The sequence below is a fragment of the Mchenga conophoros genome, linkage group LG17 (assembly GCF_057382185.1).
Source record: "Mchenga conophoros isolate Kocher_MC1m ecotype Shallow Benthic linkage group LG17, M_conophoros_male_GT1.1, whole genome shotgun sequence".
Classification (NCBI taxonomy): domain Eukaryota; kingdom Metazoa; phylum Chordata; class Actinopteri; order Cichliformes; family Cichlidae; genus Mchenga; species Mchenga conophoros.
The window spans coordinates 14,325,374-14,343,380 of record NC_140542.1 but is presented as its reverse complement, the minus strand read 5'-3'; the positions used below and the strand labels follow the sequence as shown (position 1 = coordinate 14,343,380).

The 18,007-nt window shown below is 47.5% G+C and overlaps 1 protein-coding gene across 1 annotated transcript; it reads right to left on the bottom strand.

Moving 5' to 3' along the window:
* Positions 1–5,168: 5,168 nt before the first annotated feature.
* On the bottom strand, positions 5,169–10,505 carry LOC146555187 (uncharacterized). Its single transcript, XM_085252046.1, has 4 exons — positions 10,240–10,505; positions 9,819–10,162; positions 9,045–9,419; positions 5,169–5,275 (listed from the first exon to the last, which is right to left on the bottom strand). Exons 2-4 carry the CDS (start codon positions 9,946–9,948, stop codon positions 5,169–5,171), a joined length of 612 nt encoding a protein of 203 aa, XP_085108172.1. The 5' UTR covers positions 9,949–10,162; positions 10,240–10,505.
* Between the last annotated feature and the right edge of the window lie 7,502 nt (positions 10,506–18,007).

Sequence of the window (18,007 nt, the reverse complement as noted above, 5' to 3'; positions counted from 1 at the left end):
TTAATACTTTTGTACAATAATTTGTAAACAATTTCTATAGAAAAAAATAAAAGCACAACATAAACAATATATATAAAAAAATATCCAAAAATATTCAAACAATTTTACTGTTTAGGACTGAAGAAAAAGTATAAAAGTATATGTAATATGGTAAATGGTAAATGGCCTGTATTTATATAGCGCTTTACTAGTCCCTAAGGACCCCAAAGCGCTTTACATATCCAGTCATCCACCCATTCACACACTAATAAACATATCTACAGCTGCTAAACAATGAAATATTATTTTCAAACAGTCGACAAGCTCTTGAAACTGTCTGCAATGAGTAGATATTTTTTTCTCTCTACTCAAAAGCAGTGATGAAGGTTCTTAAAGCAACTTTTAACCACAGAGTAATTATTTTGTGTGCAGGTGTGTGAGTGCGAGGAGACAGACAGGACATTGACTGGGTCAGGAAGTGGCTGGAGTGTGTAGACAGAGGAGTGGGAGCTGAGATTCATTGATAAACCTTCTTCAGTCCCAGACAGGCAAGAAAGCATAGAAGACTGCAGCCCTAGGAAGGAAGCTGCTATAGATCCGCGATTGGGACAGGAGTCCAGCCACTGCCAGCCATTGATCAGAATCACAATCAATCAGGAATGCATTGAGCAGCCTGCTCCAAAAATAGAGTGAAAAAGCACCTGAGTTTAAGCAGTGAATAGGGTCAGCCTGGAGTCACAGCTGACCGCTCGAAGATGTCGTCCCTCCTCGCTTTGATTGCCTGGGGCGGGAAATGGATCAGAGCCCCACTGTTAACCTCAGAGATGTGTTTCATAATGGAACATACAAGTTTATGTCACTTGACCTCTGACCCTCAAATGTTATTGACATGTTACCTTGTTCACGGGTCAAATCCTCATCCAGGGATCTTTTAGCTTAATGCATACTGGAGCTGTTATGGTCACACTTGAAAGATGAAACTCAAGAGTGCTGGTTTGTGATTTGCTGACAGAGGGAAAATTAGAGCATAGTCTTTTTTTTTTTTTTTAAACAAGTTCACCGGTTATTTGATTTTTAATACAGTAATTAGAGAAAACCTGTACGAAGCTCATAGAACACCGGGTTGAGTGTTCTATGAGTACATAAAAGGTAAATTGTTCAGAGGGAATTGGCTGGAATGCTAAAGCTCTGAGTGATAGAAGTCGCACAGTGCATGGTGTAGCCCCATAGTTTTTGTGGTGAAGAAAAATGGGTCTATACGTTTTTGTGTCAACTACTGCTAGGTGAATGAGATATCACAGTTTGATGTTTATCCCATGACCCAGATTGACAAGCTCCTGGACTGGTTAGGCATGGCTTGTTTTTTCACTACACTGGAAAAAGTGAGGGCTACTGGAAGATTCCCTTGTTTGCAAAGTCCAAGGAAAAACAAACTTCTCCACTCTGTACAGATTGCAGAAATTTTTCACACTTCCAGCTTGCAGGGAGGCCCCACCACTTCCCAGTACCTCATGGACCAGGTGCTGTGTCCGCACGCTCCATATGCTGCTGCCTTCCTGGATGATGTCATCATCAATAGCGACACCCGGACAGAGCATACGCTATGGGTGGCTTACAATCCTGGAGGCTCATGGCCAACCCGGAGAAGTGTGCAGTTGAATGGAGGGAGCTACAGTATTTGGGGTACCACTTAGGGATGGGCAGCTGCAGCCAGAGATGGATAAAACAGCAGCCATTGCATACTGCCTGGGGGTGGCAGGCTATTACTGCCGGCTTGAGCCAGGCTAGGCAGGGATAGCTCCCCAGCCTTGGGCGATGGGGGCATGTGGTGGGGTGTAGTTTGGGGGACAGCTGCAAGGGAGGGGTGGCAAGGCCCAGCCAAACGAACCTAGAGCTGACTAGCTTGACCGAGGCCCGGACGCCTGGATGAGAGAGGGCGTGTACTGAGTTGAAAACGCAACGATGCCATGAAAGGGGAACTACAGGACGTGGACAGCCGCTGGAAACATCGCAAAGCAGGCTAGGCCCGCCGTTCCACACGGGTCTGTCCTCCAGTACAAGGCCCGTTTGCGCAGACCGAAGGGCAAGAACGTCTGGGTCGCCACACTGGTCAGCTGGCTCAAAGTCTATGCCAACATAAACGGGAGAAACAAATGCGTGGGACAGACAGTGGCTGGACTTACCAGCCACGTGCTGAATGTCTGTTGTAAACTCGGAAATGGCTGCCAACTGGCGCTGCTGGCGCGCGCTCCACGGGTCAGAGACCTTGGACATCGCAAACGTTAAGGGTTTATGATCAATGTACGCGGTAAAGCTATGACCCTCGAGAAAAAAATGAAAATGCTGCATCACGAGGTGCAGGGCCATCAACTCCCTGTCAAAAACACTATATTTGGGCTCACTGTCCCTGAGCGTGCGACTGAAAAAGGCGAATGGTTGCCAGACACCGGAAACCCGCTGTTCTAACACTGCGCCCACCGCCACGTCTGGGGCTTTGGTGGTCAACGCAATCTTCGCCGACAGAAACGGGTGGGCCAGCAGGGCGGCGTTAGCCAGAGCGGCCTTGGCCCCAGAAAATGCCTGGATGCGTTCAGGGAGCCAATCAACCGGGTCCTTAGCTATTTTACCCTTCAAGGCAACACAGAGTGGCTGCAGCAGGTGCGCAGCTCTGGGGAGAAAGCAGTTGTAGAAATTGATCATTCCCAAGAACTCCTGCAGCGCTTTCACCGACGTGGGATGCGGAAAAGCTGAAATGGCCCGGACCTTGTCTGGCAACAGAACCACACCGTCAGCGGAAATGCGGTGGCCCAAGAAATCCAGAACTGGCAACCCAAACTGGCACTTCGAAGGGTTGACGATCAGGCCGTGTGCCGCCAAGCGCTGAAAAACCTGACGCAGATGGAACGCGTGCTGACTCTCAGAACAGCTGGCCACCAATATATCATCAAGGTACATGAAGACGAAAGGCAGCCCGTGCAAGACAGAGTCCATCAACCGCTGAAAAGTCTGGGTGGCGCTTTTGAGGCCGAACAGCATGCGCAAAAACTCAAACAGGCCGAAAGGGTAATAAGGGCAGTTTTGGGAACGTCTTCGGCACACATGGTAACCTGGTGATACCCCCCGCACCAAGTCAATTTTAGAAAAAATCGAGGTGCCAGCGAGGTCGGCAGAAAAATCCTGGATGTGGGGAATGGGGTAACGGTCATTCTCTGTAACATTATTCAAACGGCGAAAATCCCCACATGGCCGCCACCGACCATCTGATTTGGGCACCATGTGTAGCAGAGAGGCCCAAGCACTGTTCGAGCACTGTACAATGCCGAGGCGCACCATAGTGGCAAACTTTTCCCGAGCAACGGAGAGTTTCGCACGCGCGAACAACGGGGGACCGACCATCAGGATATAATGTTCAACCCAGTGCTTCGTTGCCGTGTTCGAGAAATTAGGAACAGTCAGTGAAGGGAACTCCATGAGCAAATGCTGAAAAACATTCCCTGAAGTCACTAAATTAGCCCGATTCAGGGGCTCGATGACCCGAGTGAGGGCATAGCGTCGAAGCTCCTTAAGGACGGCGTATTTCTCTTGGGCGGGTGGGTCCCAGAGGAGAGTCAACGCAGGACGGCTGGCTAGCGGGTCGAGAGAGGCCACCACATGGTGATATTTCGTGTCGTCAGCCGAGATGCCCTGAAGGGCGAACTGAGCCTCCACGTGCATGAACCACGACAGGGGATAGTGAAGCCAAAAGTCCGGCAGCTCAAGCGCCACAGCAAACGCAGCTGCAGCAGGAGGCAGAGGGCTGGCGGCTGCTGATGCATCAAAAGCGGAGCCGGTGCCACCATTGGGCTGCAGCATGTTCGAGTCAGGGGTCACCATTGTGGAGGTAAACTCAGACGACACGAGAGCTCTCGATTAACACTCCTCGTTTATTACCAGTGTTAGGACTAACGCGTTATTAAGTAACGCTTTACAGTAACTACGTTATTATTGTGGTAACGAGCACGGTAACTAGTTATTATGCCAAAACCAGGAACGCGTTACTCGTTACTGGGATTTAGATAGGCTCGTTATTCGTTACGTCGTGTGGTGGCTATCGCGGAGCTTCCACAGATTCAATAACATTAGCAAGTGGTGGAGGCCAGCAGGTGGATGAAGAAAAAGGGAGGCAGGAGGAGAGACCCGAAGCGGCCGCTGGTCCGAGAGTGTCAGGTGAACTGAACTTCAGGTAAGAAGTTATAACCTGCAGTCCATCTGGGTCAGATATGAACCAAGTTTAGGTGGAGTTTATTTTCGTTATGCTGACTTTTTCGTACTGCGTGCTAGCTAGCATGACGGGGTTTCTATACAGCTGGGTGGGTGCTATGTTACTGATGTTGAACTTTATTTTGTTCATAAGGTTAATTATTAGAGTTGCCAACGTCCTGTAAAAAACGGAATCGTCTCGTATTCAGAGAAAATATCATGCGTTTCGTATTGAGGTGAAAAGGAACAGTTTGTGTTTCAGCTACAATGAAAAAGACAAAAAGCTGGAGTTATTCTGTGTTTACGCTGCACAGCTGCCTCTTCTTCTCTCATCCTCTCACCCTCCCTCTCCTGTTTCTACTTCAATCATGAAACTGATCAATGATCAGCTGATCGGCTTTTCTCTCTTGTTTATTTATCGCCCACTTTGCGCCAGAAAGAGGAAACCAGCGGATGTCGCGGTAAACAACAGCAGCACTTTTAAGCTTGATCAGCTGTTGTTAGAATTTATTTAATATTAATTTCTAGTATCAGCTGATGTTTGCTGGAGCCACAGCTGTAAACCTGCTGGTCATGATATCGGTTTGGTTATGTGGTGAGAGGGAAACATGAAGATGAAACCAGGAGATGTCCTTACTGAATCATCAGAGCTGTGATGGAGAAACAGGTTTACCTTTTAGGTGACATGAATGAGTTGAAGAGAAGTTATGAACTGTTTTTGAGAGACAAATAACACCAGGATCCTTTTCTAAGTAGCTGACAGCTGGTAACTGTGCAGGGGCGGGTCTAGCAAAGTGTTGCCAGGGGTCCAAGTAGGGAATTAAAAGGGAAAGGGGGGCACAAGGAAATACTTTCTTATTGTCACGGAAAAGAGGGACCCAGGCGCGGTTCTTGCTCACAGAAACACAGTGCGTTTATTTACAGTGAAACAGACAAGTCCAACAATCCATTCAAAAGTGCAATTTTCCAATCGTGCTCGTTCCTTGCTCCCAGTGCGTTCCGTGTAGTAACTCCCTTAGTGTGTGTGCTCCCCAACTCGCTTCTCCGCTCGCCCCTCCTGGAGGAAGAAGGAAAATCCAGCGTTAGCCACACGCTAGCCGAATAACACACTCACACTGCTCGCACAGACTATACCAGTTCGGAGTAATAATCCCACGTCGACTGTCGCCGTGAGTCCAGGTTAAATACCCCTTTCTAGCCTGGAGGAATGATTACCAACCACTGGTCAGGTAATCAGCTGCAGGTGGGCCGGCAACAGCGAAGAGGGACTCCCAATGACGACAGTCGCCAGGACACGCCTCTCCCACGGCGCGCACTTCCGTAAACAACCCCGAGGGCCAGGGAGGGAGAAGCAAACACATATACAGAAAACATAAACACAAGCAGGGTCGTCCGGAAAGGGCCGTCCGACCGTGACAGTACCCCCCCTCTAACGGGAGCCTCCGGGCGACCTGGCAAACTTGTCCGGATGCCGGCGGCGGAATTCTCTCACCATGCGACGATCGAGAATGGCAGACCGCGGCACCCAAGAACGTTCTTCCGGACCGTACCCCTCCCAATCCACCAAAAACTGAAAGCCCCTACCGCGGCGCCGGGCATCCATTATGTGAGTAATGGAATACGCCGGGGCGCCGTCGATAATCCGGGCGGGTGGCGGGGGCCCAGGGGGCGGGCACAAAGGGCTGGTCCGGACGGGCCTAACCTGAGAAACATGGAAGACGTTATGTACCTTCATAGCAGGCGGAAGGGCCAGCCGGACCGTCACCGGGTTCAGGACCTCCTGGATGGCAAAGGGGCCAAGAGACCGAGGGGCCAGTTTCTTGGACTCAGTCCGAAGAGGGATGTGCTTGCTGGAGAGCCACACCCGCTGGCCGACCTGATAATCCGGAGCAGGAGTGCGACGGCGATCCGCCAATGCCTTGTTCCGCTCGGCCGTTCTCAGGAGTGCTGCGCGCGTGGCCCGCCAGACCCGACGACAGCGCCTAAGGTGGTGCTGGACCGAGGGAACCGCCAGCTCTCCCTCAGAGATGGAGAGGAGAGGGGGTTGATACCCCAGCGACGCCTCGAAGGGCGAGAGTCCAGTCGCTGATGACGTGCTGGCGTTGTGGGCATACTCCACCCAGGCCAACTGCTCGCTCCAGGTCGCTTGGTTCGATGATGCGACGCAATGCAACATGGCCTCCAGCTCCTGATTGGCCCTTTCGGTCTGACCATTAGTTTGGGGGTGGAACCCGGAGGACAAACTGACCTGAGCTCCCAATTCTGCACAGAACTCCTTCCAAACCCGCGAGGTGAACTGAGGGCCACGGTCGGAAACGATGTCCTGGGGTATGCCGTGGAGCCGAAACACATGCTGCGCCAGTAACTGGGCCGTCTCCAAGGCAGAAGGGAGCTTGGGCAGAGCAATGAAGTGGGCAGCCTTGGAAAAACGGTCAATAATGGTTAGAATGGAGGTGTTACCTGCAGAGGGAGGCAAGCCAGTGACGAAGTCCAGGGCGATGTGCGACCATGGGCGTTTTGGAGTGGGTAACGGTCGCAGGAGGCCAGAAGCAGGCGAGTTGGTGGTTTTGTTCCGTGCGCACACCGGGCATGCCGCAACATAGTTCTGGACATCGAGAACAAGAGAGGGCCACCAAAACAAACGTCGTAGAAAGGAGACAGTGCGATTTTTACCTGGGTGGCACGAAAACTTGGCAGTATGTGCCCAGTGAATGACCTGACTACGCGCTGTGGCCGGAACATATAGTCTCCCTTTCGGGCCCGTGCCAGGGTCGGGCTCCTGTCGCTGGGCATCCCTGACCACCTTTTCAATCTCCCATTTAGTGCACCCACAATGCAGGTGGGGGGCAGGATGGGTTTTTCCTTCTTGTCCTCATCGGTCACGGGTGCGAACTGGCGCGACAACGCGTCTGGCTTAGTGTTCCTAGAACCGGGCCTGTAAGTAATGGAGAAGTGAAAACGAGTAAAAAATAAGGCCAACCTGGCTTGTCGGGCGTTGAGGCGCTTGGCTGCCTGGAGATACGCCAGATTTTTGTGGTCCGGCCACACCACGAAAGGCTGCTCAGTGCCCTCCAGCCAATGTCGCCATTCCTCGAGGGCCCACTTGATGGCGAGCAACTCCCGGTCGCCCACATCGTAATTTCTCTCGGCCTGAGACAACCTGCGGGAGAAGAACGCACAGGGATGCAACTTGCCGTCGATCCGTTGGGAGAGAACCGCCCCCACGCCCGAATCGGACGCGTCCACCTCGACGACGAAAGGCCGGCCGAGGTCCGCCTGGACGAGGACCGGAGCCGAGGAAAACAGGTGCTTGAGCCGATCAAACGCTTGCTGGGCTGCGGAGGACCACTGGAAAGACAACTTAGGAGAAGTTAGGTTGGTTAGAGGAAGGGCTACCTTGCTGAAATCCCTGATAAAGCGGCGGTAGAAATTGGCGAAGCCCAGGAACCTCTGCACCTCCTTGCGGGTCTTGGGAATAGGCCATTCCACTACGGCTTTGACTTTGGCCGGGTCAGCTCGCAAACGCCCCTGTTCCACAATGAAACCCAGAAAAGAAACAGTTTCCACATGGAACTCACATTTCTCCGCTTTCACAAAAAAGGCGGTTCTCCAATAGGCGCCGTAGAACCAGACGTACATGGTTGATGTGCTCAGTCTGCGACCTGGAAAAAATCAGAATGTCATCCAGATACACGAAGACAAAATGGTTAATAAAGTCCCTGAGCACATCATTAATCAGGGCCTGGAAGACCGCAGGGGCGTTAGTGAGACCGAAGGGCATCACTAAGTATTCGAAGTGCCCCAGGTGGGTGTTGAAAGCCGTCTTCCACTCGTCACCCTTGCGGATGCGAACCAGATGATAGGCACTCCGAAGATCCAGTTTGGTGAACAGGACTGCCCCCTGTAATAGTTCGAATGCCGAGGCCAGCAGGGGGAGTGGATATTTATTCCTAACAGTGATCTTGTTCAGCCCTCGAAAGTCAATGCAGGGACGCAGGCTCTTATCTTTCTTCTTTACAAAGAAGAATCCTGCTGCTAAAGGCGAAGTAGATGGGCGAATAATACCTGTGACCAGAGACTCCGTTATGTAGCATTCCATGGCCTCGCGTTCCGGTTTAGACAGACTGTAGAGCCGACTTGCTGGCAGGGGAGCGCCTGGGAGTAGGTCGATTCCACAGTCGTAAGGCCGATGTGGAGGCAAAGACAACGCCTTACTTTTGCTGAATACCTGGCCGAGGTCGTGGTAGTTGGCGGGCACCAAGGAAAGGTCGGGGGGTGAGGAGCTTTTCGCAGAGGTGGTCCCAGGATTGTCCGGGACAGCGGCAAGTAAACATTGTTCATGACACCGCGTGCTCCAGCCAGTTACACACCCTTTGGCCCAGTCGATTTGGGGGTTGTGATGTTGGAGCCAAGGAAATCCCAGTACCAGTGGGGTGTGGGGGGCTTTGAATACCAACAAACTGATTTTCTCAGAGTGATTTCCCGAAATAATGAGTGTAACCTCCTGAGTGCGATGTGTGACGGAGGCTAGATGGCCGCCATTTAAGGCTGAGACCTTCAGGACCTCTGGAAGGGGAAGTAGGGGCAGGCCTAAGATGTTGGCTAACTCTTCGTCTAGGAAATTTTGTTCAGAACCAGAGTCAATGAGTGCGCAGCAGGAGTGAGAGAGGGAGTGAGACATTAATTTAGCAGGGCAGCTGAGGTGAGGGAACACTTTTGTTGTGGCGCCCGCCAGTATCCCCACAATTACTGACGGGCCGACTCTTTTACTCGGTCTGGGCAGGAGTCAACAAAATGTCCTCTTTTTCCACAAAGAAAGCACTCACCAGTCCGTTGTTTGCGCCCCAGTCTAGAGGAGGAAAGCTTGGCTCCGCCGAGCTGCATGGGTTGCTCTTCATCCCCGTGTTGCTCCTCCTCACTTCTCCACATCAGACTAGGAAGGTCCCTAGATGTACCCGTGCCCCCAGCAGGCCGCCGACCATCCCCGGCTCTTCTGCCGAACTCCCGCATGTGGTCGTCTAAGTTAATACACATATTGATTAGAGCAGACAAAGCTTTAGGCAGTTCCTTGGTTGCTAACTCATGCTTAATATTCTCATTAAGGCTGTTGAGGAAGGCTCCACGCAGTGCTTTCTCCTCCCAGCCCGACTCCTCCGCCAGGATCCAGAACTCCACGGAAAAGTCAGCAACACTCCTCCTACCTTGCTTCAGAGAAAACATGCGATGACCTGCAGCATCCGAGCTAGCGCCTTTATCAAACACACAGCGAAACTTGCTGAGAAAGACGTCATATGACACAGAGGGCTGGGTATTTAAAACTGCCTGAGCCCATTGAAGCGCCCGCCCAGTCATAAGTTGCACCAAATAAGCGATTTTAGCAGAATCAGAGGCAAAGGCACAAGGTTGCTGTCTAAACACAAGAGAGCATTGCGTCAAAAAACCCCGGCTCCTCCCCAACTCGCCGTCAAATTTTTCAGGTGCGGGGAGTGAGTACTCCCGCTGCCGCGGTGGAGGTGAAGGAGGAAGCGGACAGGCTGCCGCGGCTTCCAGCGAAGGGGCGGGCTGCGTTGGAGCCGTATTAGGTGAGGAAATCAACATACCTTTAAGCTCTGTCATGGCTTGCAGAAGCGCGGTTTGTTCCTTTGAAACGTGCTTCAGCATTTCCTCGTGTCGCTCCAAAACCTCCGCTTGGATAGACAGCTGGCGTGAAGCAGAATCCGCTGGGTCCATGGTGGTGGGATTATTCTGTCACGGAAAAGAGGGACCCAGGCGCGGTTCTTGCTCACAGAAACACAGTGCGTTTATTTACAGTGAAACAGACAAGTCCAACAATCCATTCAAAAGTGCAATTTTCCAATCGTGCTCGTCCCTTGCTCCCAGTGCGTTCCGTGTAGTAACTCCCTTAGTGTGTGTGCTCCCCAACTCGCTTCTCCGCTCGCCCCTCCTGGAGGAAGAAGGAAAATCCAGCGTTAGCCACACGCTAGCCGAATAACACACTCACACTGCTCGCACAGACTATACCAGTTCGGAGTAATAATCCCACGTCGACTGTCGCCGTGAGTCCAGGTTAAATACCCCTTTCTAGCCTGGAGGAATGATTACCAACCACTGGTCAGGTAATCAGCTGCAGGTGGGCCGGCAACAGCGAAGAGGGACTCCCAATGACGACAGTCGCCAGGACACGCCTCTCCCACGGCGCGCACTTCCGTAAACAACCCCGAGGGCCAGGGAGGGAGAAGCAAACACATATACAGAAAACATAAACACAAGCAGGGTCGTCCGGAAAGGGCCGTCCGACCGTGACACTTATTCTCATTTAAAATGTCTCACTTTTAAAAAAATAATTATCTGAGTCTTACAACAAACGATTGATAGATTGATACATATATACCATCAGAACAGTGTACATCACTGTCACAACAGCGTTTATTTTCATTCAAAGGCTTTATGATTTTTCCTATAATGGTGGGCCGGTCTCTAGTCAAAATGCCCGGGACTATTTTTTTGTCCCAGTCCAGCTCTGTATGCAGCTCATCTGCAGTCTGGTGTTACCTACATCTTCCTATTCAGAAGGCAGAATTTCCGAGTTCTGAGTACAATCGAAAGCACCACGACTGCAGTTTTTGTGTTGGATGTAAAAAGCAGGCTAGGATAGAATCAGGCGTGGGATTTCTCTCGTGGAAATGTGCACATTATTTTTTCCTTTCTATTGGTAGGTGGCACAGTGCACTTGTGGCAAGTAAGCAAGCTAGAAGACTGGCAATCTTGCTGGGTATCCAGTTACGGAAGCAACACATTAACAAGAGAATTCTGATCTTATAAATTTGTGACATGCCCTCCAGCTTATGAGTTATCTGCTTTAAACTACGTGTTTGAGAATTATACCAGGGAGTCAAGCAGCGGGGTGGACATGTGAAGAGGCCGTGCTTCTAGCGACTCGGCTCCGAGCTAAGCTAAGCTAATGAAACATTAAAGACACAGTGAATGAATACTTTGGCTATAAATTGGCAAGTGAGTACACAGAGTGTGCTTCAGATAAAGCATATGAAGATTACACTATGAAAAAAAGAAGTTAACTAAAAGTTTTTAATGAAATTGTTACACAGATAAGCTACACAAAAACACCACTGCGTGTTGGAACAGGAAGTGATACTCTACCACAGAGAGAGTATAACCAAGTGTATATGCATATGTCTTTATAAAACACATAATACTCCAGATTGGGATTCAGGTAATTCTGTGAGATTTAAGTCATAACCAGTGATGGTTCCTTTTCCTCTTTTTTTAAAACTGTGATGGACCTGAAGGAGAATGCCTAACAGTTTTGATGCATTCAAACTGCAAACTTTATATGCTAGAAGTACGCCCTGTGATTGACTGGCAACCTGTCCACGGTATACCTTGCTTTGAGATAGGCTGGCTGTGACTTGGCTAAGTGTTAAGAAAACGAGTAGGTGGATAAATATGTTGGTATGCTTTTGTTAGAGTCCTGACTGTACCAATGGATTTGAGTGAGGAAGGAAAGAAAAAGTGAAGTGAAAGTATAAGCCATGTGATCCACAATAAGTGATCTGCATTTACTATATTTTTCAGTTTATAGCCCACAGTTTTAGGCTAGAATTATCTGTGAAATGGAGAAAGGCACCCACATATTTCTGGACATACCTGTGTTGTAAAAGAGAGAAATAAATACTTCCCTGATGTGAAATATCACTTTAAGCTGCTTCACTTTGTTTGGGAGCCAGCGAGCCAATGGTGGTGCCAATGTGGAGTAAATCTTCTTGGGTTTGTGTGTTAAAGCTTTAGAGAGGGAAGAAGGAGCTTGGAGGAAGAGTGAGGAAGAGGAGGAGGGCTGTGTGGGGCCAGCAGTAAGATGCCTCTGTCCTGCCCACAGGAGATAAGTCTCCATCCCCCTCAACCTCATACGCCAGACACTGAGAATATGTACAGTATGTATATGATATGGAGAAACACACACACACACGCACGCACACACACACGCACACACACACACTATCCAGGTTATCTGCCGGAAAAGGTTTACACAGACCTCACTTCCTTCACCAAGTCTACATACACACATTTTTACACGCGTGAACGTATCCAAAGATAGAGTTTAATGTGGCGATGACAGCGTGCATGCGGCGGTGGCTGTGTAGAGAATCGGCCTGACTAAGCTCTGAATTTACATGGCTAAGCAAAGTTGTTAACCCTGAGAGGCAGGGCCAGAGAGAGAGCTAATGGGATTTCTCTGTTAATGAAATTTATGAAAGACTTGGAGTGAAAGGGAGAGGGAAGGAGAATGAGGAACATATAGAGAGATAGAAAAAGTAGTAATCAGAGAGGGAGAGGACCATGTGGTTCCTTAAAGATTGTTTTAATTAATATGACATAAGATGGATTTCCTTCCTGTGTTTTATGTACATTTTCATCTGCAAGACACAAGAAACAAAACAGAAAGGTAAAAGAAAAAACAAAACAAAACCAAAAAGCTCGAATCTGACATGACATGTTTTATGTTTTGCTGTGATGTGAAATTCCAGCCCTGTTATATGTGAATTTACATTCACAATTAAACTTCTCAAGAATGCTCTGATTGATTTTCTCCTAGATTCTCCTCTGATTGATTTTCTCCTAGATTGTATCTGCTTGTGATGTTTAAAAAGTAAGTTTGAAATAAGCATATCTTTCATATATTATTTCTCCTTAAAGGCAACAGTCATATAATAGATGGGGCGGTGGTGCCAGCCAACATAACAACTAATATTGTTAACATTGAACTTTCCTATTTGGACCTTAAGTATTACCTTTTTCCTTGTTCTAACCAGGTAACTTGTTGCCTAAACCCAACCAAACAGTAATTGAAAACAAAAAGTCAATTCTTTTTTGGCCCTAAATGACAATCACCTAGTCTCCTGGGTGAAAACTGAGCATATCTCACCACTTCTCAGTCCTTGGAATTGGAGATGCATCAATACAAAAAAGTCATCCCCTAGACAGTACACATTTGGCTCTAGAACTCTAGAACACAGAGGAGCTTATAGTCAATTATAAACATTAACCATCTTCTTTTGTACTGTCAAAAAATGTAACATGGGGGCATGGGGGGATCGGTATCAGTTCCAATTCAGCTTTTCATTAAGCCAAAAAGTGCTGCTGTTTCAGAGTGAACAGTAAAGTTCAAAAGAAAAGAAAAACAAACCATATTCATTGTGAAATTAAATTTACACATATAGGATATATTTATTTCTATAGGCTTCTTTTCAATTAAGTATGTTAATAGCCCTAATCCTCAGATGAATGTTCACCTTTAATGTTAAAATTAAACTCAAAATTATCTAGATGTCTATAAAAGTTTTTACTCAATGAGATACTGCTGCTATATGTTACTCTAGAAAATAGGTTTTCTGATAATTGAAGCTGTATTTCAGTTGTAAGGGGAAATATTTAAGAGACAGGGTTAAACATTTGGCCAACTGAAAAGGACAAATGTCATGAACTGAAGTTCCGCGCACAAGCTGGACCCAGAAGCAGAGCACACACACACCGGGGTATGAGAAAAAAATAAACTTTATTATAACTGAAGGTGTCCCGGGAGGGTAGAAGGGAAAAAGCGCGTGGAACCAGAGAAACCGAAGGACCGGGAGGTGAGTCGCGCAGGAACGCCGAGAGCGGGACTGTGGGAGGCTGCAACAGAAAAAGGAAAAGGATTATTGGGGTGCGGGGAAATGGCAGCATACGAGGGTAGGTAGAGTATGCGTCTTACGATGATAGCGGGGCCGAGGGAGCCGGAGGGAGGGGTGAGGGTCCGCGGGGGAGGTCCAGAAAAGTTGAGGCGGCGAGTGCTGATCGTGATCCAAATTCCAGACGGGCAGGTGGACAGGCAGGTGGCTCAAAACACGCCGAGTTGAGATCGCTGAGAGACGACTACGGACTGGCGTGGAGCGGCAGGATTAAATAGTCCACCTGGCGATCGCCTGGGATGGGATGCAGGTGTGGAGTTAGCAGCCACGCCCGTGGGCGTGGGCATCCCATCAGCACCTCGGACGCCGGGCCGCGGACCATGACAACAAAGATTTGTTTGAATACACAATGACTGTACAACTTCAGCTCTTTGTACTGCAGACAAAGCATTCATGTGTCCCTGCAAGTCAGACTTCTACCTCCAACCAAATCAAAAAGAGAGAAAGAAAATTAGAGCATAGAACAGCAGTCCTTTGAATGTTACCCCTCCCTCTTGTACATAAATGGTTGAAAAACCCACCAGTAGATACATTTTAATTTAAAAAAGTTATCTGATAATAAAAACTGACAGTGGTGCGAGGACGGCAACTTCAGGGACTTTTCAGTTAAATAATCTGAAGTGAAATCTCATAGCCATTGTCAGAGGGAGTAAAAGAGTATGGGGGAAAAAGCTTTTTTAGACCATATTCTGAGGGAAAGTCAGCAAACATGAAATTAAACAATGCTTCAAAATACCTGCCAAATTAAGCTCCCAAAGGCATTTCAACATGGTTGCTGACTGGTAAGACTTGCCTCCAGAAGGACTTTGTTTATAGCAATTATCTCACCCTAAGACTTTTTTCTTCAAAGAGAACAAAGGTTAGAGTTTCATATCTTTCTTCAGCATGAAAAAAGAAGAAAAAACTGTCAAGTCAGTATTTTTTTCTTTTTACCTTTTACCTTTAATCTTTATACATTATGTATAATGTATGTGTTTTTTGGTACTTGTGGTTTCATTGTTGTCAAGTATGATACAATATGATACTAAAACAGTTTCTATAATGAAATGAGGCAGCTGGTGGCATTTATAAAGCTCTGCCTTCAGGCTCCTTCAGTTAAATAACATAAACTCTATCCAAAGCTACTAAGTGATAAAGCTGACATGTTGGTTAATCAGTTTGTGTTTTCTGCCCAGGGTTCAGTGTTTGAGCAGAGCCCTGCGGCTGTGTGAGCTGGATCTCGGCCTCCCTACACAAACCCTACGGGAGGCAACAGAAAGATCTTGTTCCCCCGTTTTGCCCCAGAGTGAGTGGGCAGAAGATTGTGATGAGCGGGGAAGAAGAAGTGGAAGGGGGCAAGTGTTGAAGCGAGCGAGGGTGTGCTGATTGGGGAGGAAATTACCCCCGAGTCTGCACATTCTCCTGCACAAACACCCACACAAACACACACTTACGTTTTCCTGGGTTTTGGTTTTTGCTGTTGTAGTTTGATGCTGAGGCAGATTTCTTCGTGCCCCCCCCCCCCCCCCCCCCCCCCACCACCACCACCACCACTACACTAACACACATACACAGCCACCCCTCCCTTCCAACACCTCACCTTTTCGCCCCTCTCGCCCTCCGAACCCGGCACAGTCAGCATCGTCATGGCGACGCCAATCGATGCTCCGCACCCCGCTGAGCGTGTCCGCTCAAGGCCGAGGAAAGGGCCCCTCCGCAGGGGATTGTGGGAAATCTGATTTATGATGCCCGCGGTGTTGCTGACCACTAACGTTTTTTACTCCCTCTCTCTTCATCTTTCCCTTTGTCTCTCCATCTCTCTGGCTCGCTTGCTTTCTTCTCTCCGTGACTTACCTATTTAACTCTCTTCTCCCTGTGAATGTTGTAGCTTTATGAAAATGAGACCACTGGAGAAGCATCTGGAGAGGAACCAGAGACAAAAAGGTACTCCACAGTGGCACAATAAGATGGTAGTTTGGGTAGAAGGGACTGACCAGAGGATGAGAATGGGGGCTCTAAAGGAGGATGGGATGAGATAAAGAGGTGGAGAAAGAAAAGATGATTTGATTTCATAGGGATCTGCCTGCATGAGGAGGAAGATGTAGAGAGGATTTTCACGGCTGCTTGGCTGCTCATGAGCCTGCTGCTCATGATGTTTTAACCACCAAACAGAGCAAACATACGCTATGCATATGTGTTGACAAAGATTATGAAAGTTCATCCATGGGACAAAGGACTGAACTGATGACAGGTGTCAATATCACAGTAAAAGATTGGAAACATATACAGACATGTTTTGTTTCACAGTTTCAAGTTTTAACAATTCGCACCGTACTGTGAGCGACACATTTCTAAGCCTACAGAAAAATTACAAAATCAGGTTTTAGTGATTTTAGTGGTTTTAGTACAGATTGCATGGCACCATATGTCACAAAATTATTTGTCTGAAGACACACACTATATGTACCAAAGTACTGGGTCATCTACACTTTACACCCACAAGAGGTGCTTGCACATGGAAACGAATTCCATAAGCTTTCAGCACACCAACGTTAATGCCAGAGGAAGTTTGGAAGTCTGCAGCTGTTGAGTCAGCGTGTCAGTGACTTTTACACACTATGCACCTCAGCCCTCTGCATCCCTGCTCTGTAACTTTACATTGTCTTTGTGGCTGAGTTACTGTTTTTTTCTAAATGCTTCCACTTTGCAATAACTCCAGTTATGGCTATAGTTAACTATGAAATATCTAAGAGGGAAGAAATTTAATGAACTGACTTGTTACCATAGTGGCATCCTATTACAATACCACACTTGAATCCAACAGCCTCTTTCACACACCCATTCTTTCACAAACATTTGTGAAGGCAGACTGCAGCTATGTTAAGATGGAGAACATTAAATAACAGGTGGGCATCTTGGGTTAGACAAAAATCAGATCTTAGAGCAGCTGAATAGTAACTTAGTCAATTTAAATGTAATGGGAAAAAAAGGTTTCTAATAATTTTAAAAGGAACTTAAAGTCTAGAGAGTCTTTTTCATAAATACCACACACAGAATCCTGCCACCACTCTGACATCACCACTGTTTTGACAGTGTGTATCACAGTAACAACACAGTCTAAATGTTTGTTGAGGCTGCAGGGGGTCTCCCAGCCCCTGCTGTGTGGGGGACTGACTCCTCTTTGGGACACTCATTTGCTCCTCCACTTCAAGAACACAGTAAATTAGAAAGTTAACGCACTGATGGGGCGGAAGATTGCCCCGATGGGCTGTTATTTGTGTGCGAGTGTGTGTCAGCATTAAAAACAGTTCCCAGAACACCAGGAGATATGCATTAGACTAATGTGTGATTAAACACATCCAAGCATGTGATTGGATGATTTATCAGCTTTGACAGTGGTAACTGGTGGGTTTCTTATACCAGGCATGAGGCAGAGAGCAGGGCAGGTTTATACATCTTTGTTAGCTTAGTAAAATCTCATTGATGTCATTTTTTGACATGCAGTTGGCTTGACTTTTAATTATAAATGGACAGTGACACTAATGCTAATGGTTTTAGACTTATACAAAGATAAGCCTTTTTTCCCGTGTTTCTAGCCCTTTAAACACAAATGATGTAATAGAATATAGTAATAATTATCTTGTTTTCTTTTCACATGACTTTCAACGGTATTATGAATATGATGCAAGTATTTCACTCACTGATTTAAACAAGCTTGAACACAGACTTTTGCGTATAGTTGGCTTGTACATCAATCAAAAAAACATTTTATTTTTCAAACGATCCATTAACGGTATTCCAAAATGAACCAACACCACCTTAACAATTTACAGAAGCATTTTCAGGCATTGTGGTTAGCACTGTTGTCCACCGTGTCATGTTACACTCTTTATGACAAAGCGAGAACTATAGATGAATTTATTGCATAGAACAAATTAAATGAATTATTTTTTTTGTTGGTTTTTTTTTTTTTTTAAACAATTACAGCTTATATAGTTACTGCTTGGTGGTAAGCAGACATCCTCAGAATGTCTTCACCTGTCAGGTTTTACAAAAGTGGACACCAG

Excerpts from the sequence above, each read along its gene's own strand:
- LOC146555187 (XM_085252046.1), bottom strand. The coding sequence starts at position 9,948 with ATGGACCCAGCGGATTCTGCTTCACGCCAGCTGTCTATCCAAGCGGAG. Across the intron at positions 9,420-9,818 it reads AGCCATGACAGAGCTTAAAG|GTAGGAGGAGTGTTGCTGAC; the intron begins GTATGTTGATTT and ends CTCTGAAGCAAG. Across the intron at positions 5,276-9,044 it reads GGGGCGCAAACAACGGACTG|GAGGGGCGAGCGGAGAAGCG; the intron begins GTGAGTGCTTTC and ends TTCTTCCTCCAG.